Source organism: Balaenoptera ricei, chromosome 9 (assembly GCF_028023285.1).
Source record: "Balaenoptera ricei isolate mBalRic1 chromosome 9, mBalRic1.hap2, whole genome shotgun sequence".
Taxonomy (NCBI): domain Eukaryota; kingdom Metazoa; phylum Chordata; class Mammalia; order Artiodactyla; family Balaenopteridae; genus Balaenoptera; species Balaenoptera ricei.
The window spans coordinates 49,493,386-49,515,930 of NC_082647.1; the positions used below are offsets into that span (position 1 = coordinate 49,493,386).

The window sequence follows — 22,545 nt, forward strand, 5'->3', positions numbered from 1 at the left end:
TGTTGTTGAATGTGCCACATTGTAGGCTCTAAAATGCTGTATTGCCTTTAGATGAGAGAGACTGTCTTTTTTTTTTTTTTTTTGGCTTTAGAGTCTGAGGTGTTTAATATCACTAAGTATACAAAGTGCCAGGATACTTGATTATCTGAAATTTTAGAATACAACTTAAGAAATTATGTTAAAACTGCCTTTATGTAGAATTTGATTTAGAAGCTGGTAGTCTCTTATGGAAGAATGAAATGTAATTGCTTCTAGCTCATAATATTTAGATTGCACACTGTGTTTGGTTTCTCATTCTTTCATCAGCTGTACATCAAAGACAGAAAGAAAATGTTTCGTATACTTCCACCACATGAAAAGCAGAGCCATTCCCATTCCTAAGATGCTTATGTGCCAGTTCACATTTCCTAGTAGAAAAGATGTCAGTTTCTAATACATATGTAAATATTCCTATGGAGAAATTTTTGATTATCCTCCTGATAGTTCTTTGTCTTTTCTTTAAAGAGAGAAAAGGCTTTGGAAAGGAGCTTTCGTGATAATTGGGGTGATAGATTCTTTTTGTTAAAGGAGAGTTTCAGTCAAGAAGTGATCTCCTGGTCTCTTCTGGCCTCTTTGGTTGCTGACCAGCTGGCCAGGTGTATCATGGTGTCTATATTCGAGAGAGCAGGAGGTGGGGGAAATGTGAGTGAGGGTATGTACACCCATACTTGTAAACATATGTACAGAGGATGGGCAGAGCAGCTTTCCCGTACAGTATGTTCATGGTCATCATTAAAGCAGAAGTCAGGGTTGCAGAGAGGGCGTACCTTGATGCCTGTTCGTATGTCGTTGTTGTATATATGGTTTCCACAGGAGTCCTGACAGCTCATGCTCTCAGGTTTCATGGTGGTACTCACATTCAGTGCAGTACATGCTTATGTCCTTGTCCTGACTTTTTATGAAACAGGCTTAATTTTTTTTTTTTCCTTGAAAATAGAGGCTGAAAGATAGAGGTAACGGGGGCTTGAGAATTTACTTGTGGATTTTGCTGCCCATAAAATAATTGGTGTATCCTGTAGTTCAGCTACCAAGTCTGATATACTAGAATGTTTTTCTTAAAGCATCTCCCAAAAAGTATGCTGTTTAAGAATCCAACTTAGAGGAATCCATGAGAAGTGTGTCTGTTCCCAGGACTGTTGGGTTTTGCCCTTTTCCCCCTCAACTCACTTCACACTTTTTAAAGTAAACAGTGGATGTGATTCCATAGAAACTGCATCTGTATGTGTGAAGGAATGGACTCTATTTTAGGCAGTAAGGGTTTTTTTGCTCGTTTTTTGTTTTTTGTTTTTGTCATTTGAAAACAAGGATTAGTTTTTATTCACTGTCACTATTATGGGCATGCATAAAAAGTGGATACTACTTGTACTGTAGAAGCTGCTTGCATTTAATTTAAATAATGTGCCTTTGCAATTTTTTTTTTAAAGGTAGTGTCTTCCCCAGCAGATGTAGCTGAAAAAGCTGACAGAATTATTACAATGTTGCCCACCAGCATCAATGCAATAGAAGCTTATTCTGGAGCAAATGGAATTCTAAAGTATGTATTTCTCAACTGTAGATATGTTCTTGTTATGATAGTTTATGAATTTCACATTTGTTAGAACTATTGTGAAATTACAATTATGTTTGTTAAACCTTCTTGTACTGTTTTCTTATGTCTTAAAAGTGAATGGTGTGGTTTCTCTCATTGTAAAGGGTTTATTTTTTCGCTGAAGTCAAGTATGTGACTTTTGGGAATAAATTTTTTTTGCTTTCTGTTTCTTTCCTTTAATCTTGCATTAAACTTACATTGGTAACCTGTTTAAGAGATTTTTAAAGCTTGCATTTTAAACTGTACAAATGTTACAAGCATAATTTTCTTACGGTTTATAGAAATTCAGGAAAAGATTTCTATGAAAAATAAAACGAAGCGTTGGAAAGAACACCATTATTTAAAATTTATTATAAAATAAAAAGTTATTGTATGTCCTTTGGGTTGGTACATCTATAGTAAGAACTTTGAGAAGGTGGAATTAAAGATTAGCAGTAGCTCTTTAAATAATATATAATTTAGGTCAGAGTTTCCTACCCAGTAACTAGCTTCCCTGGCTTTGAGAACCTTTTGGTTAATTGCTACCTATTGCCAAACCCTTGTGGTTACATTAGGATGACAGTGGTTGAATTTAGTTTGCTGGTCTTACTGATTCCTGTTCCTAACTTGTTTTGTTGTTGAAGTTCAGCAGAGAGCTAGAGCAAACTGGTAGGCTTTGTAGACACATGAAGGGCTAAAAGAAAGGGTTTAATTTCATGAAGCTGTAATACATGAAATTTGAGGTTTTGGGAAATTGAATTGCTTTGGAAAACTAGCAAACTTAGAAGCAACAGACACTTGAATGTTAGGCAGAAAACTGATAAGATAAATGTTTAGATTTCAGGGAAAGTTGAAAGACTCTCATTTTGGATGGAGCCCTCAGGCCCACAGTGTGTGTGTGGTCCTGAGGTGACCTAGCTGTCTCATTACCTAGTCTGTTCCAATTATGGCCCTGTTTTACCTCTGAAGGAAAAGTTACTAAAAACTTTGTGGAGACAAAATCCTACGTTTATTAATATCCTTTACTAGGAATACGGTGGCCAGCAACCAGGGCAGTTTTGTTTAGGGAGTGCTTTGAAAGATTTTGGCTTTACATTGAACTGTAATTTGCTTCTCATGGGTAGTTCTTTATTTTCTTCTGGGTCAGGATCATTTCCCCACACCCTGTGCATGTATAATTTTTGAGACCATTTCCCATTTGCTTAAAGCTTTAAGATCTTAAAAATATTAATATCACAGAAGACTGGTAAACTTAATTCTTATATTTTAGGGTATGTAAAGTGGAATTCCACATACTGAGGTGATCTATAACAGAGTGTGCCATTTCTTTTCTATGGAACATACCCAGCTGTTGCATTTGGACCAGATCAATTCATATGTCTAAAATTGTTGTTTAAAGCATTTTGCATGCTGTTTTTTTCTGTAGAAAAAAATTTCTTTTTTATAGTTTTTAGCAATGATTTTCTATTTCCCCTTCAATATTTTAATTTATTCAGTTCTAACTTTCCAATCATGGTTATGATTAAATGTCCTCTGGGTTAGTTTATCTGTAGTAAGAATTTTGGGAAGTTTGAATTCAAGGTTAGCCATAGCCCTTTAACTAAATTGTAATTTAGGTCGGTTTCCAAGCCAGTGAAGATAGGCATAGATTATAGACTGTAAGGGAACTATATAGGTATATAGTCTGCACTTACAGTGCAAACAGAACTGTTTTACTTTAAGAATGCCATTTAAATATTGATGTAAAATATGATATATGAAAAGACTGCTTCCCCCTTTTACCAATGTTTGTATATAAATTTACCGTAAAGAACAAAAAATCTCTGTGAGATTTATAGGTCCATTCCTGTATTTTCCTTTCTGCCTGTTTGATGTTTTATTTTGTCTTTACAAAGTTGCAATTATTAAAGAATATGCCATCCTAAAGCAAATGGCTAAATTTTAACTGCTTATGTTTATTCTACCTAGTGGAAATGAAATGGATATGTGAAATTTGCAATATGGCTTGTTAAAGACAAGTAAATTACTTTTTAAAGAGACCCAGCTACTTTACAAACAAAAATTTAAATCCTACTAAATAGCCCTTTTAAAGTTAATAGGTGTTTTAAATTGCTTACATCTTAGCCTACCTATATTATTATGGTTTGTGTGTATTTCACCTGAAACCAGAATTTATACCATATAGATTATTAGATTATTTTGATTTCTTTGAAATAGTTCGAGTTTACTTTGAACTATAATTGATCTGAAAATGCATTTGAGATTTTGAACCAGTTCTAATAATGTTTTTAATATTAAACCAAAGACCTCCTTGATATCTGGTGAATTTTAGCAGATTCTGATATAGGTAGTTGCATGAAATGCTTATTCAGAGTTGTAAACTATATTTTTTAAATTATAAAACTATAGTTTTTTAAAACTATATTTCTGTTCATTTACTTAGAAAAGTGAAGAAAGGCTCACTATTAATAGATTCCAGTACTATTGATCCTATGGTTTCAAAAGAATTGGCGAAAGAAGTTGAGAAAATGGGAGCAGTTTTCATGGATGCCCCTGTTTCTGGTGGTAAGTGGTAGCTAAAATATATGCACATCTATTCTGTTTGTCATAAGTAACAGTTATGATTTTGTGGTACCCAAGATATATCCAGATATTTTTAGAGCTATTGCAGATTCTCAATTTCCTCATTAAAAATAAAAACAAAGCAAAACTGACTTATGTTATTTAGTACTCTCAAAATACAATGCTTTTTCTAAATTCAGATAATAGGATGTTACAACTTTGAAGAGCTATGAATTTTTGGTCCAAATTACTGTGGGTAGGGATAGATCGATTCCTAGAAAATTTTAACTTTTCAGAACAGATTCAAGAAATAATTAGCCTGAATAATCTTGTAACTATTAAAGAAACTGAAGAAGTGGCACAAAAGAAAAAATAATTTCATACAGGAAACATTAGGCCCAGGTGATTTTACAGGTGAGTGTTACCAGAGTTTCAAGGAGCAGATGGTCTCAATTTTTGTTTTTTAATTTATTTATTTTTGGCTGCATGGGGTCTTCGTTGCTGTGCGTGGGCTTTCTCTAGTTGTGGCAAGCGGGGGCTACTCTTCGTTGCAGCGCATGGGCTTCTCATTGCAGTGGCTTCTCTTGTTGCGGAGCACTGGCTCTAGGCGCGCAGGCTTCAGTAGTTGTGGCACGCAGGGTCAGTAGTTGTGGCTCACGGGCTCTAGAGCGCAGGCTCAGTAGATGTGGCGCATGGGCTTAGTTGCTCCGCAGCATGTGGGATCTCCCCGGACCAGGGCTCGAAGTTGTGACCCCTGCACTGGCAGGCGGATTCTTAACCACTGTGCCACCAGGGAAGTCCCCATCTCAATTTTATACAAACTTTTCCAGACAATACAAAAAGAGGAAATGCTTCCCCAACTCATTCTGTAAGATGTGTATAACTCTGATAATTAAACCAGACGGAAACATTATGAGAGAGAAAAACTGTAGGTCTACATCAGTCATGAATATAGAAGTAAAAACTTTATGAAGTATATTAGCAAACTAAATCCAACTGCGTATGAAAGAGATCAAACACTACAACCAAGTTTGGTTTATCTCATGTATGTACAGATGGCTTAATATTAGAAGGTCTATAAATAAATAAAATTCACCACATTGACATACTTAGAAATCATCATCATCTCAATCAGAGGACAAGGAGACCCACTAATAAAATTCTAAAAGCTTAATAGTATATAAAATACTAATAGCGGGTATCTGGGTATTTTGGAATGGCAGGATTATGGGTATTATGACTTTCCATAATTTCCAAATTTTCCAGCATTACTGTGTAATCGAATATAATATACATGCACATACACACATATGTATTTGCATACATATACACATACATACATATGTAATTACAGCAATATAGCAATAGACAATGGAGTAGCAATTTTATTCCTATTATATTAAACTTGATTGTTGGCTTTGGAATTAAAAAATAATAAAATATAATAATTTAAATCAGTTTCTTTTTTTCATAAAGAACCTAATGGTCTTGTAAAGGTATCTTATATCCCAAACCACTTTTGAGTATAGGTGGAGGTATAAATAATTTTTAGCCCCTATAATTGTTATATTGACTTGGTTAAGTAGGATTTTGGGTGTAAAGATTTATAATGTGGTATCTTTGATCATAAAATACTAATAAGCAGTTTTAAGCTTGGTGTTGGTATTTTTTTTATAGAATGGATTTAATAAACTGAACAATTCTTTCTTCTTTGAGTGGTTCTGTGATTTAATTAAAGAATTGATACTTGGTACATAAGATCTTGCTGTTGGTTGATGTTCTTTTGCTTCAAGAGTATAGCCTGAAATTATCATTTGATAATGAAGAATACCAACTTGATTTTTAAGTGTTATTTTAACTTTTAAAAATAATATAGTCTTCTTTGGGATAAAACTTTGAAATTACTCCTTGTTCTTACCAAGCTGTTTTTAAACCCACTTTTGTAGTTTAAGAATGCAAAAATGTTAATTTGTAATAGTGAATACACTTGAATCTGTGCTATAGTATAGACTGGAAGCTTTGAGTAGAGATGGTTTGTGATAATTTATTGGTTGACACGATCATTATGAGATTAGCCAGTATATAATAGAAGCTTATGTTTGTCTTCTCATAGTTATTATCTTTATATTTTTAATATGATGGATTAAAAATGTCTCCACTTCCTCAGTTAAAATAAAATAGAGGAAACTTTCTGTAAGTTAGAGTTGGCTGGTTTAAAAATCATTATATTTTAACTAAATAAAATTAAGGAAAAGGGACCTGGAAAAAGCATAGATACCCAAGTTAGATACCCAAGATGGGACCACAATTTTATAGAGGTTCTATATTTGTCAGTCTTAAACATGGATTATTTGAGGTAATTTGAATAAAACCTTAAAAAATTTCCCCCATGTTTATCCCTTTTCCCTCACCCCTTGTTTGTTCCTTATCTTAGACTTAAAAAAATGCATTTTTGTGTATTTATATAGAGCTATTACCTACAAATACAGTAGTATTCTAAAAATTAAAATAGGAACATATTATACTCCTTATTCTGTGGTTAGCATTTTAAAGAGAAGCTTGTTTTTAACATAGATGAATTTGAAGTTATATAGATTTTTGAGATAGTGATTCATTTCTTTAGTCCAGCCCCTTCCTCTGCTTTCTGCTAACTTTTATTCTGGTGAATGCAATGAAAAGAATCTTTACTGTATCATTTTACCAGCCCATGGAGTAATATATTGAAGGTTTTCCTCAGGTTGCATTATTGCAGCTTTTTTATACATCATCCTTATTACAAATAATATAATTTTATTTAAGTTCCATGTGACTTTTTAAAAAAATCAAAAGCAAGTGATGCTTAAACTGCTATAATTATCATCCAAAACCAATGTAACTTTTATACTTGCAGAGTTAACACTTTGTAGCATAGATATTACTTTATAAAGTACTTTGGCATGCCTCAACCGATTTGGTGCTTCCTTTTGAAGCTGTCAAACTGTACATGCTTTTATCAAAGCCCTCATTACATTATATTTATAGGCATTGATTCACTTCCTCCTGTAGAGTTTAAGCTTTTTGAGTACAGGGAGTAACACTTTTTTCTTTCAATTTTTGTTAAATATTGAATTTATATACAAAATATTTATAAAATTATAAAGGTACCAAGTATAAGTATACATCAGGCCCATGTGTACTCTCCTCCCAGTTTAAGAAATAGAGCCTTACTGTTACCTTGTGTGTTTCTTCTACTCTATTAATACTTAATTTGACTTTTATCTTATATTCACCTCTATGGATATTTAAAGAGAGAGAGTAACACCAGATCTGATTTATACAGCTGATTCTAGGGCTAGAGAAGGATTTTTAGTTCTAGAAATGGAAAATTTACCTTGAAGATCAACTAGAAAACTTATAGATGATTCCCGATTATATCCGAGGGGGAACCAATGGAATTTGGAATTAGATTTGATGGTTCTTTAGTAAATATTCTTTATGCAAGGAAGAAATGAAATTGGTTAGTTCCTATAATTCTCCTACCACCTTTAGTTTCATTTTCTGCTGTACTTCTGTTAATAAGTTAAAAGAAGTTTACTTGGATATTAGGGAGAGCCTGGAACTTTAAAAGTAACTCTAAAAATGAAGGTCTTCATTTTTTCTTTAATGAAATGTCTTATACTTAAATTATTGTATTTATATAATTCTTACAAGATTATATACTGTTTTCTGATTATACATTCTAATCCTATTATGCTGACAGCACCTTGATTGCTGATTTCATATAATAAACATTTATTGAGTACTTAAATACTAGGTATGTTCTAGGTACTAGAGTTAGAGCTTTAAAGATAGTCAACATCTTTTGCCTCATGGAGCTTATGATTTGGTAGGAATAGAGAGAATAAACAAGTGAACAAGAATAATTTCAATGATAAGTACTATGAAGGAAAAAACACAGAGTAAACAGTTAAGGAGACAGAGACTAAGGGGAGGGCCCTTTTACATAGAGTGGACAGGATGCCTTCTCTGGGGAAGTGACATTTAAGCAGAGATCTGAATGTGCAGGTCAAGGGAAAGAGTGTTCTCAGTAGAGGGAGGTGCTCTGTGAGGGCTCTGAGGCATGAACAAGCTTGGTATGTTTGTGGAACATTTATCTTCCTATCCCTAGGATTTAGCAGGTAGTTTCACTCAGAGTTAGTTAAACTGAATGATCTTTACACTGACTCCCCATATGTCTAATACCGTGCCTTTGTTTAACCGTTTGTGGTTATCAAACTAAAGCTAACCAGGCTCTCTAGTAGCCCATCACACTGGCCTCATAAGTATGATGCCCTAATCTGTTTATCTGTCTTGTGTAAATCACATCTTTATGAAAGTTGTAATCCTTTAATGTGAAATGTTGTTTAGTCACACCAATTTGGACACGTGCATTTTTTTTAGTATGGAATGGGTCTGCTACCACAGTATTAGTTCCAATTTGATTAGCTCTCTTGTATAAGGAATGCTAGACATAAAGCAAATTAAAAACTATTGTTTGCGACTAATGACTAAGTACTGTTCAGTCTGCTCCAAGGGCATAATTACAGCACTTAACTGTGCTTGAATAATTGAAGAATAAACTCACTGATTGCCTAGTATGTCTGTAGGTTTGCATAGAAACCTTGAGCTGAAGAGACTCTGAAGTGGCCCTTGTAGTTAGCCCAAGGCTTCCTGTGCTGGCAAGCCTCATAGATTTGCTAAAATATTGCTCTGGTTAGGGATTAATGTCAAAATTAAATAATTGAAGTTGTGTTATGTGTTTGTATAACAGTTCCCTACCAGGAAACCAGATTTAATACTCTACTTACTTGGCTGGGTTAAGTTTTAGTAATTTGTTTGAGGTATTCTTAGAATATGGAATAGTAAGCACAAAACCTATTAAGGAGTTTCTCTTAGAGAGCTAGACTTGCTTGCTAAATTCTTCAATGAAAGTCTCATATAGACTCCATTATTGTTTTTAAAATCAAGTGTGCAAGTCTTGGCCTTTACTGCTGGATACCTGAACTGGAACTGGATACCTACTGTTTTTCCACTTGACCTGTACCTAATTTATGGTAAAGGGAGCACAAAAACAACAATTATTTATATTTTGGCACCTAACACCATTATGGTTAAAGGTCTGTTGGCATTTCCATTAAAACATTTTCTTAGAGAGGTTTATAACTTGGCAATTTTACTTAGCTTTGGGCTGAAACATTGCTAGTTCTGTCCAAAAGCAGATTCTTTTATCAAATTTCATATAACTGAATTTGCCATAGTTTAGAATGTGTGGGGGGGAAAGGGCTATCACCATAGGTCTTTGATGCTCTCACAAGCTGTTTGATTACACAGTAGTATTGTGTGCAGTATTTATTCTTAGAGTTTAGTCTTACCTCAGTAACATTTTATTTTTTTAAGTGTTTTGAAATAAGTTGATTTAACATGATTAAGATAATTCATTTTCATGGGTTCTTCCCTTTAAAGAATTGTACTATGATGCTTTTTAGTTCTTTTAAAATGATCAATTCTATTATTTATTATAAAATTTAAAAGTACTTTGTGGCATTGACTTCTGTCTCAGAGACTTGGATTATCCTATCTTGAAAAATATTAAAGTGAGCTTCTGCTTGGTCTGATTTGTGGTATTTAAAGCGTTAGTAGCTCAAGTAATTAAAATTTTCTTTAACTTAATTTAATGGACAAATCCATTTCCTCAGAAATGACATAAGATTCATCAGTACCAGTACACCCAGAAATGGGTTAATTATGATATCCACTTACATTTAACCATAATTTTACTTATCACCCTGATCCATTAAGTATCCTTTCTGTCTCTGGAGAATACATTTTCACCTGGGATTTTCTCCAGTTTGCACAAAGTGGTTCAGAAAAGTTTGGTAAATAAATTCCAAGGATTTCTTTGAAATTAGTCCCAAAGAAGAGGTGCTCATAAAAACCTCTTTTTACATTCTTTGGCGTGCCTGAGACTCCCTTACAACAGTTGTCAGGGACAAGAGTCCCTATGTAAGGTGTTAATGAGTTCTTAGCATGTTTAGAGAAGACTGCTGACTCACTGCCCAAGATACCATGGTTGAGGCAGCTTTAATAATTTGTCTCCTCAGAAAATAGTAGAAGAGTGGGTTAGAGAAGGCAAAGTGATCACTTCACTCAGTGTTTGTATTATTGCTATCAATTATTGTTAGTAATAATTATTATTGCTAACAAGAACCTAGTTTATTTCTAAGAATTTACTCTCTTGCAGTTTGCGATTCCCTCATCTCCAAATCTGCAGGCCAGATTTTAACTGCATTGCAATTTCCAGTCAAGTAACCATTACCAGAGTTGCTCTTGCCAGGCTCTGTCCTGTGGTGGAGGGTTCTCCTCACGTGGGTCTGTTGGAAAGTGCGTGGATAAGGCAGGGGTCCTGCCTCAAGTAATCCCAGGGTATTTTTAATGTCCTTTAATTGCCATTCAGGATGTAAGTCAGACCAGACACAACTGGGTCTGGTCACATAGTTCAGGACTGCCTAGCAGTATTTATATAAAGGTGAAGTAGATTAATTGTGTATAATTTATTTTTCATTAACATCTATTGATTCCTAAGCAGTGTGAAATTAGTTCCAGTATCCCTTGTCTTTATTGTGTTTTGTTTGTGATCCCTGGATAGCTATTGGGGGTGAAGTGGGAGGATGCAGTGGAATTAAGCATTTGACAAGGGCCTTGTCATCACAATCAAACCATTATCAGACTTACTTGCAGAGTTTTAGATGTCTGATTTTCTTAAAGAAAGTTTGATAATGTTAGCAGTTGAAAAGTATGTTGAGGTTAGGTCCTTCTCTGTGTATATTTGCCATACAATTCTATTTTACTTGGGGTGTTTTAGTTGTGAAAAACTTAAATATACGTGCACATTTCATAGCAGCTATCCTCCCCACATGGCCAATGAAGGTATGATAACCGACTCACCATCTCCCTTCTGCCTTAAGTAATTTAACTTGACCTGAAGGTAGAGGGTTTTTGTTATTGTTTTGTATTTAGCTCAGGTTACCTCCAGCGATGGAGAAATGTGGACTCTTTTAGAAGAGTATTAAGAATTTTAAGATTTGTATCTGACATCTTTTTTTATTGAGTTATTGACTATTAGTTGTGGTCATCAGAATGTTTATCCACTACAGTCTCAAAGATAGCATTGTTCTTAAGGAGTTTTTATAAAGTGAAATATACTATGAGGCCAGGCATACAAGTGATTTTATCATTAATTATATTTCATTTCCACTAAGTCTTATGTGTGAGGGTAATACTTGTTCTCAAGTAGCCAACATTGTTAATGTACTATGTACATATATTAAAGAGTAGAAAAATAGTCTTGGCAGACACTGAAATAGTTAATTTGCTTTTCCAGCCAAGATAGGTTTATAAAACTTTCTGAAAATTAAGAAGAGGGAAAGAATTTTTCTTTGCATTAATGCCACATTAACCCTTTACCTTAGGCTATAAAAATTTTCTTGCAGCATTTTTTCTTTAGATAAGCAGCTAGCGGAAGGATAGTTGATTTATTGTAATTGTCAAATATCTGCAAACACTCAGATAGCCGAAAGAATTATTTTGACATAAAATCCTGAGTAGAGATGAGATTTTTCTCTAAAAGTAAATGATAATTTTGAGAAAGGAATAGGAGCAACAGTATAGTTCTGACTTTGAGATCTATAATCTTTAGTAGCAAACTTTTAAAAACAGCATTTAGAAATATTTGATGGTATCTCATGGGCTTTAATTGGGCTGTACTTTTATATTCTTATTAGTACTCGTATAAAATCAACAGCTTTTCATGATCGAGCATTTACATCTTAAATCTTACACACTGCTCTGTTAGGAAATACACCCAACAACACCGGGTATTTTGAAGTTAATAGGAATAGTCTATATTTTATGCAGAAAAGTTGCTTTATATAATACTCAAGGGCTAGTGGACAAGGGTGAGAGTGGCGGTAGAGGGAGGCAGGGTGGGCGCCTGTCGGGGAGTGAGAGAGCCATTACACTGTGCTCCATTTTAGCTGGTAGTTTGGATTAAAACTGCAGAATTAAATTTTTTGGAATTGTTACTACCCCAAGTGGGAATATAAACTATATTGAACAAAATTTATTTAGCCTGTTAAAAAGTCAACCTAAAACTCTAGTTAATTAGTTTACATTATGACATCACTTCTAGTTGAGACTCAAACTTCTTCTGAGTAAGAGGAGCTCTATCAGGTGAGCTGACTGCTACCCATATGGGGCTTTAAGATAATGATGAGTTTAAATTTCCTCTTAGAGCTAAGTGAGAATAAAACTGGAGGCAGTAAATACTCTGGGCCAAAGCCATTAAATGAAAAAGCTGGGAATTCTCCAGCTCTTGACTTAAATTGTTTGTTTATCAGCTGGCGCCTAGTCTGGAGTCAAGAGCTGGAGATTTCTATCTGTGACAGAACTTTGAAACTCTTGCAGGACACTTTCATTTCAACTTAAGGTAACTTGAGTTTATAGCTTTGGCTTTAAAGATTACTAATGATTTACTCATTTCCTTACCATTTAACCAGAGTGGACTTTTTCCCAGGAAGGGATCTGTGTTTATTTAGGGTCTTTGTCTGCCGAGGGATTAAAAGGCAGCCCACCAGCATTGTGAACTTGATGGTAATAAAAGGTCACCAAAACACACCATAAAAACGTTCTTACCATGGAATTAATTATACAGTGTAATTTTACAAAGCAGTTCGGTTACTCCGTCCCTATATCCCCAATTCTTAAGCATTTCATCTTTTAAAAATTAAAGCTTTCGTACAATTTAGGTCTTTGAAAAAAATGTTTTGCTTCCTTTATGATATTTAAACACTAAGGAAATTGTCGCATGCAGTTAATTGCTTAAAATTTTTAAAGTTTTAAAATAAAAATTAGCTGTTATTGTTAAACTACCGGATGAATAACTTGTTGAGGAGGAAGGCAGAGTAGTCAAAAGGGGTGGTTCGTGTTTCATAGAACAGCTCAGTTTCTACAAACCGAAGCCTTGTTAAAATTTGTTTTTTCTGTGCCACCAGGTGGCATTGCATCCAAACCTGCTTGTGATAAAGGGAGGATTTTAAAATACATTCTTTTTTTGTTCAGGAGAGGTCGTAATACTTTTTCTAGATTTTTGCTTTTGAAGTTAGCTTAAAAATACATCTAATATCAAGGTTGATTAAATGTCTCTCTCCAAAGAGCTGGAAAAGATTTCTGAACTCTGCAAGTGTTTGCTTTTAGGTGGTTAATACTGAAATGAAAGTAAATTAAAATATTGAAACATTTGCAGAGGATTGCCTTTTTTTTTTTTTTTTTAAATAAAATGAACATTTAACAGTTGGTTATTTTTTTGGTTTTGTTTTACTTGTCTAAACACTCGAGAGAGGATCCTGCCTATAAAGCCCTCACAAATGTTGCAGAAACTCCCCAGTGCAGCAAATCACTGCCCTACTCCCCTCGACACCCGCCCCAGTCCTTATAAAAAAAAGTGTCAGCAGGTTTCACTGTATGGGAATTTTTAAAAAGAGGGAAAGAGCTCTGAAAGGTGCAAGTTGGTCCTTTTCACAAGCCTAACTATGAGATTCATTAGGCAGTTCATGTTCATGTCTTAAAAGCTGTTTTTGGGAAAGTAAATTCTTGGCAGTTTCCTGTACTGGTTTTGAGGAAGTCTTTATAGTCTTTTGAATCAGCTCATTTTAAGAAAGTGATAATGTAAAAGCAGGAAAAAAAGGCTCATTATAAATTTTAATAAAAAAGATTTTTTTCATTAAAATACATATTAATGTTCTATTTTATGAACTCATATATAAGTTAATAAACTCTGTACAGAAAAAATTGTTTAATACAAGTATTCAGGTGCTGCAGTATTTGTCAGAATAAATAAGGTTCAGTGTACATTCTATTGATTTTTATCCTTTTAAAAAATGTGTTCACTGTACAGAGAGATGTTTAATGCTTAGCTTTGATTAGCTTTGATTATTTATCAAAAAGCTTTATGAAATGTTGCTCATTTTATACTCTCACCTCTTCCTCTGAGGCTTCTTTGTGTGTACAACCTGATTAAGAAATGTATATGTTTTCAAAGTAACTGTTTGACCTCCCACCTTGTTGTTCCCGCTTTTGTACACACAGACGCAGGACCCTCCCCTTCCCTATATTTTTAATAACTCGATTGTAATGTGTGTTGTACTAAAACTAAATACATTCGAACCTTTGGTATTACAAAGAAAACTTCATTTTAAAAATTAGGAAAATTTCACATTTGAAAGTAGTCTAGACAAAGGTGCTCGTGACATTTGACACTGAATATTTTACTTTTAAACTTGATACAACAGTCTGCTTCTTAGCTTTGTTGTATGCTGATATTTCTACTTATTTAACATCAAAAAGCTGTAGTGGTTTTTCTTTAAAGATTGTGCCTGTGTTCTGGAATTGCCTCCTGCTGTCCATGAATTGCTTCTTGGCTTTTTTTGTTAGAATTTCTCACCAGGGTTTTTGTGAGCTATGTAGACAACATTAAGGGGAAAAAAAAAAGAATTTGATAGAGTAGGCTGGATTAGTAAAAATTATACTTACCATTTATAATTATAATTGAGTCAGCTTTTATGTAATAAGAATAAGCACATGCAAATCTCATGTAATAATATACATATATATTTGTAATTGCCTACAGTGACTATTTTTCTACTTATTTCTAAAATATTAAATGACTTTTTTTGCTGAAATTCTAGAAATCTGCTTTTTTATTAAAAATAATAGAAAAAAAATCCTTGCTAGTTAGGGTGTGTGTAATTTAGTAATGAAGCATTAAGATTTTGGCTTCTCTCATTTCAGTTGGAAATAGTATTGGTGTAAGTGAGTGTTGCCATGGGAACCTCCACATAGATATAAAAGGCAAGACTGTCTAAGTAGAGGAGGAGGGGCAATGTACTCAAATACCACTGGCCTAAATGATCTATTTTCTGTATGTGCTGGGGGTTTAGGGGGAGCTAGGATGAGAAGGGAAGAGAAAGTAGTGCAGAAAGTAAATATTAAGAGTTAAAGCCATGTACTCATACTTTTGGAGTCTCATAGGTGGAAGTATTTTAAAATTTAAATGGATGAAATGTGATTCTTAATTATTTGTATCATTTGCATATGTTGAGGAGTCTTTGCATACCTTATTTTTAAACTGTGTTGATGGAACATGTTTAACTTACTTGATTTTAGACAAAATATTTAATTCAGTGGAATTTTTTGGTTGGAAAGTTAGGATTTCAGTCTCTGAGATGGCTTTAATTATAAATTTTATTAAAGAGTTTAACATAATTTTTTTCCAGATATCTGAAAAAAAATTTTTTTAAAACCGTAACTTTGCTGACAAGGAGACAGTTAATGTGGCTTTCAAAGAAAAGCTGGCTTTTAGACTTCATAGTATTTCTAATATTAGATTTTTAAAATTAAAGAAGTTTGTACTTTTCTATAAATATTGGTCAAGGAAACAATGACTTACTGTATTTGCATGTATAATATTGAATGGTTTTCTAAAATAAAGAATGAAAATAGCAAAAGCAAGCATCAGATCCTTTTATATCCTTTAGGAGCACATGTGTAGCTGCTGAAAAAGAGGCTGCTGATATTTATGTTATAAAAACCAATGAAATTGTGCCAAACATGAGTTAGTGTGGAAAATGCAACATCATTATCGCATTTTTATACACTACGGATTCTGGATGTCAGATACATGTGTAAAAAAAAAGAAAAGACATTAACCTGACAAAAACTGTTTAAGCTTACCTTTTTAGTCTATCCAGAGAGAAAGTAAAGCTGCCAAGGTAGTAAAACATCCGGAAGTTTTTAAATTAAAAAGAGTAATTTAAATTTAAAAAAAAGAAGGGGGGAACGGGAGGAGGAAGAGGGGGAAAAGACCGCACACTGCTCCCCAGGCTTGGCTGAATCTGATGTAAATTAACCAGCAGTGGAAGTGTATTGTTTCCAACTCCTCACAAACAATGCTGGCATCTCCTGGGGCGGGTGGGTGTTGAGAAATGAACTGGAATGCAAAGAGTTTAGTCATCAGTGGATTCTGTGGCTTAAAAAACAACGGGATTGAGAGTAAAGAAGGAGGAAGTATGTTTCATATAAAATTAATCAACTGAAACCTTCAAGTGGTGTGAAATAATTCATAACTGTGAGAGAATGCTTAGTCGTCAGTAATCTTCAGTGTCCTTTTTTTTTAAAGAGACTGCATGAGGCCCTTACAGTATAAAATGTTCAGCAACCAAGATATACCATGCTCACTTTTAGGTGTACTTTTGACATAGAATGTCAGCTTAGTTGTACACTTGATTTCTTAACAAAAAGACAAAGAAAAATTTTATTTCTTGAAAAAATAGACAAGAGGGATAAAAAGTCAAGTTTATAAATAAATGAGAATGAAAGTAAGGGCAGCAACATCTGTGTTGTTTTTCTGTTTCAGTTTTTGTCTGCTGCTTCCCCTCCTCCCCTTCCTTAGAAAAAACCTGACAATCTTAATGGAGTGGAAGGCATAAAAGTGCCCATAGCCTTATCCATAAGTGGATTCAAAATATCTTTAATCACCTTAAAATTCATAGTACAGAAATTTTTAGAAGAAGGCAACTAATATTTATTAAGTACCTTTGGTGTGTCAGGCTGTCATGCTAGGTGATTTGTGTATTTTAAACCATTTAATCCTTATAGCAACTTCATGAAATGCAGATTGTCCTCATTTTTTTAGTGTGGAAGTTGAGGCTCATTTAGGAAGGGACGATATGACAACATGGAATTATTATAAGAATTAGCCTGATACGTAGCAAAAAAGAAAACATTTTAGGTAGAGGATTTTAAGATATTATGAAAGGAGCAGTACCTTCAAGTTTGGAATTTCTTTGGTTGCTAGAATAACGAAGGCTTTGAATTTTTTTTTTTCTTTTTTTTTGTAATTTAAAAACAAAATCAACAGAAATACTTTTTCATGCTCCATTGCTATCACCATTCAGTGACCCCCCACCACCACCTCCCCAAATATAGGAGGAATCATTAACCAACTGAAAAGTCAACTTAGGTTATTTATTTATTTATTTTATTTTTGGCTGTGTTGGGTCTTCGTTTCTGTGCGAGGGCTTTCTCTAGTTGTGGCAAGCGGGGGCCACTCTTCATCGCAGTGCGCGGGCCTCTCATTACCGCGGCCTCTCTTGTTGCGGAGCACAGGCTCCAGACGCGCAGGCTCAGTAGTTGTGGCTCACGGGCCCAGCTGCTCTGCGGCATGTGGGATCTTCCCAGACCAGGGCTCGAACCCTTGTCCCCTGCATTGGCAGGCAGACTCTCAACCACTGCGCCACCAGGGAAGCCCCAACTTAGGTAATTTAAACCAATTTTGATTTTGGTCTTGTATGCTTTGAATCTAGTCAACACAAGAATAAAAGGGACAAGAAAATGCAGAACCAGAAGTGAAAACCAGAAGTTATAAACCCTCTAAAATAACTTCCTTGGAAGATTAAAAGGAGCCAGAGGGTATCTTTTTAGCTATGTAGTTGAAGTATGAGTACACAGGAGAGTTTCACATATGTTTAATCTTTTAACTTGTGTTTAAAATTTTTTATTTTCAAAAATAAATTATTTAAATGCACTTTTACAACTTTTTAAATACCAAATATTGGCCTTTACAAAAATGAGTTTCAGTGTTCATGTATACTTTTTTTTAGTATGTTTATATTATTCAACATTAAGACTTAACGACTAACAGTGTATCAAAGTTTATTGCTCAATAATAATAAAGTACAGTATTTAGTCTGATTTGACATTATGACTATCATTATGTGTTTTACTGAAAGAGTTATAACGTATCGGGAGTTAATGGTTTTTATCTTGTCATATTTTTAACCCCTCTCAATATGCACAATTCTTCAGTCATATTATTAAAAGAAATCTGTCCCAACAGCTTTTATAGAAGGCCTTTAGGATTAGTGTCGGGTGTGTGTTTGTCTGTGTCTTTTGATAGTTTTATTCTAAAGTTAACTCTATACCTAATTCAGATTAGTTTAAAAAAAAAATGAACAAACCCGTACTCCTCATAGCTTGAGTATAAAACATAGGTTTCATTGAAAACCATAAGAAAATACGATGTTTATGACATTTTGCTTTGCCAGTTTTTCTCTGAATTTTGTAAAGATCAAGTGTGCTGAAGTGCGAAATGGTAGTATATATTTGGAAAACAAACTGAACCTCGCCTAACCTCTTACTTTGCATATGCTAAGAGTGAGAATTTCAAGTGTGATATGTCTGGTTTCATCCGCATAGATTTCTAGCTTCAAGCATGATTGGCAGTAGTTTGGAAGGAAGAGTGATGAGTAGGCCCTTCTTCCCCTTATATTGGTGTGTTAAACAGGGAAAAAACAAACCACCATTCTTGTTACTGTAGCTCAGAACACTAAAGAAGAGCCTTGTACCAGCTCCCAGTTTATTTTGGAAGCCATATGGGAAGCTTCTCTCATTTCAGTTTGTTCTTATTCTAAGGATTACCCAGTTGTCTCCAGAAATGCATACTAGATGGATTGCTGTGAAAAGCAAGGATAGAAAAGGCAGAGTAGAGAATACTGGCAAGAAATCTCTAGAAAAAATTTTTTCTTAAGGATATTTTGACCCTGATCTTTACTGGGCTGAAGTTCCAGGGAATAATGATTATTGCTGGTCAGAAAATTGTCCAACTGGATAGTGATGAAAACTGAAAGTTAGTCAAATGTAACTTTTGTGTGGTTTTGCTCTCTTTTCCTGTTGTTGGTTGTATTGGAAGGGACCTTTAGTGGATCATCTGATCATGGTAAGGTCAAGATTAGCTTTGCCTGACTTCATTGATGTTATGTTTTCTAACCAAAGCGGCCTATGATAATGAGATTCTTCATGGAAAAAAAATGAGGAATTCTTGTTTTTTATCTATGCATCAGTTTTAAGTGGTGATGTGTTTTTTGAAGATGGAGGTTGTGACTTTAAAAGAGTGAACTGTGATATTTCAGGAAGTATGCTAATGTGAACATATGACAGTGTTTTCATGAAAGGGAGGTGATATGGGAAAACTCTAGTAATGAGGTAAAGAATAATATGGAACCTAAAAGAACAATACCTATTCTGTTTTGTTGTTGAAGGGAGAGAACTAGGGAATTTGTATATATTATCAATTATATGTAGATGTAAAGTTAACAGTAGGAGAAAAACAGCTTTGTAGTGGTAACTTTGATGTCTGCCCCTTATTAAGTATATTTGCAGTACAGTTGAACACCAGAATAAACTTCAAATAAATTCCAAAATAAGGAGTTGTTGACTTTTAATTTGTAGTATGTGTCATGTGGATATGAGAGTCACAACTGGGGAATGAGTTTCGGGAAAAGGTACTGTGAAAATGAGCTGTTTGTGGTTTCACGCCCTAACCATTTACTGTTTCCCACTTACTTTCCATTGAGAATCATAGATGTGCATCTGTGTGGATGTGCATCTTCATCGGGTTCTTCTCCCCTATCTGGCCAAAAAAATACAATTAAGACATTATTTCCTAATGTCCAAGAAATAAGAGGTTATTTTTCTCTGTTATGTCCTCCACATCTTTTAGTAACTTAAACTCTGAATATTTTCCCCTTGGCAACAAAAATGAAGGTGATATACCTTCCTTTTACTTATGTCTGAATTTTAAATGTTCTTGAATTTTTTTGTATGATGATACCACAATGTACACAATTACAAAGAAAGGAACAAGCATCTATGTATGTTTTTGTTTTTGTTTTTTTTACGTATGAGTTTTTCATGCAAACCTTTTTTGAGGAAAAACTTTTCTAAAACCTTCCCTAAAAAAACCCCAAAAAAACACCTGATCTTTTGAGTCATTGCTATTTAATTTTATTTGCATTATTATCCTTTCTCCTGCTTAATTTTAATCATAATTTAAAAAACTAATTAAAAGTGTAAATGTGAAGGATTCAAAATAAAGTTTAGGATGAAAAATTTATCTAATTGCATCTGTTTTTTTCTGTGTTTTCTACTGAAATTTCTTAAACTTCCTTCCTTTTAACTGTGCTTTAAATTAAACCCAAGGAAGGTATTTCATTAACTTTTTTCCTCTGGACCCCAAACATTGACTTATTGGTGTATATATACTCATATCTGAACACACATCTTTGATACAGTGTTTGGATTCTGAAGGGCTCTTTAATGATTCCTTCTCAGTAATGATCTAAAATGGATGGGATCAATCTCATATTCTCTTAAGGTGTTCTGCATCTAACCTTTGTTTGACAGGGGTGATTATGTTGTATGTCCAGTTTGAGTTGTACCCACTTTGTCTTGGCTATGCTTCTAAGTGGGCATAGTTTTTGCTTTTCTTGTCAATGTTCACTCTACGTAATTATTGAAATGAAATGGTGATAAAGCTTGTGTGGGAAAGAAGTCCTTGTTTCCTGTCTTTGTTGGTGCTTGCGGGTTCCTAATCTCCTAAGAGCCTTGGGATGTAGATTTGTACATCACAACTAGGGGTGGGTAGTTTTTATGGTGAGGAAGAGGGAAAAAGATAGTATTGAAGCAATTCCTGTCTAGGTCTGCAAAGTGCAGATTGCATTTCTCTTTCAGTGGTGTTAGGTTTATGGCCCTTTTTTTGGAAAGTGCTATTAAGTGTTGGGAGACCTTTATCTTTCTCTGTTTTGTTGTAGCAGATGGAGTTGTCCTCTGGTGGTTTTGCTAGGTATGATAAATGTTGTACTAAAACCGCTTGGTGGAAGTTTGATCTGGAAAGATTACTATTTCTTTCAGTTTCCTGAAGAAAATGGAATCAGAGTATTCAAAGTCTTGAGCAAACAAGCCCATCAGCAGATCAACAGTAATAATGTGTACTTCTCATTGATGCTTGTGACTTTTCCCCCTCCTTTAAAAAAGAAGGTTTAGGAATAAAAGCTAGACATGATGATCAGTTTTGTCTGAAGTAAAATAAGTGGTAAAAATAGTCAAACCTTTTTTCTCAGAGCCTACAGGGAGAGATGGCTGTAATGAAGGATTGTCCCTGTTTTATAAAAGAAGAATGAATGCAAAGCAGTTATGCAGTTCTCTTGTGTTCACAGAAAGTTTATTCATGGGACACAGTGTTGAAGTCTTTATAGCATAGCTATCCTTAGTTTTATGGCTAAAAAGACTTCCTGGTGCATGTTTCTAATATTCTAAGAGGCATTTATTTCCCTCTTTGGCCACAACTTTTTTAGTTTAATTCTGGTTAATTAGACTAGTAGTATTTTTAGAAATTGTGTAGTTCTAGCTTTTATGCAAATCTGTGGTTTATCTACACTGGAATTGAAAGATATTGTCTACCACCTAGCTACTGTATTGAAGTAAATTTTGATTGATTGAATCCTCCTTACAAATAAACTTGTAACTAAAAACACATAGGAGATTCTAACCAAGTTACCTGGCATTTGAAGACAGTTTCACTGCCAAGGGCACGAGTTAGATCCCTGGTCAGGAACTAAGATCCCTCAAGCTGTGTGGCCTGGCCAAAAAAAAAAAAAAAAAAAAAATGAAGACAGCTTATTTCTTTCTTGGGTGATTCTTACTCTAGATCGGCTGTGACACATCTGGGAGTAAAGTTGGAGCCTGAACTGAGTCTGTGGGGGCAATTTGCAAATTTTTATTATCTTCACATTTCAGTTATTTGCATTAATACTTCCTTCCTTACATTAATATAGGAAGTTAAAAATAGATTGTAGTTTTTGATCTGAAACTCCCTCTTACAGCTCCTTTATCTTTTATGTTCTACCTCTTAACATATTGATAGCTTCAATAGTCCGGAGCAACATATCAAAGCATAATAGTAAGGGTGTCCACAGTCTTAAGCCCCTCTTTTTGCTGGTATTGGGGGAAAGGATAAGAATACTAGGTGGTCTCAGTGGTGTCTGGAGTGCACACAGGTCTTTGACTATGGTTACTGCATCTGAGGTATAGGATGCAAAAGAGTCTGGTTTGGGGGATCCTGGCAGTACTTCCCACCGTGATGTACCTGTTGGAAGATTATTGACTCGCAGCAGCATATTTTTCCTTTTACTGAGGTTGCTAGGAGACTCAGAGCTAAGGTACCCAGTAGTAATCATTATTTTCCATATGGTTTCCATTCTCACTTGTAGCTTTAGCTTAATGCATATTTATTTATTTAGTCCGTACTGTGTGCTGCTAGGCGCTGGGAATACAATGGTGAACATGAGAGACCTGCTTTCCCTACTCTTAGTACTTATGATCTATGTGTTTGTGTCATTTTATCAACTATCTCAAAATCTTTTTTGGAAGTAAGGATATGAGTCATAAATGTGGACTCAGGGCCATAA

General features: G+C 34.4%; 1 protein-coding gene across 1 annotated transcript in view; it reads left to right on the forward strand.

Annotated features, from left to right (window-relative positions):
* HIBADH (3-hydroxyisobutyrate dehydrogenase) overlaps positions 1 to 22,545 on the forward strand; it is a 104,972-nt gene that overhangs the window by 19,591 nt on the left and 62,836 nt on the right. Inside the window, exons 3-4 of the mRNA XM_059933716.1 lie at positions 1,464 to 1,573; positions 4,050 to 4,171. Coding sequence (XP_059789699.1) covers positions 1,464 to 1,573; positions 4,050 to 4,171 — 232 coding nt within the window. The remainder of the gene's footprint in view (positions 1 to 1,463; positions 1,574 to 4,049; positions 4,172 to 22,545) is intronic.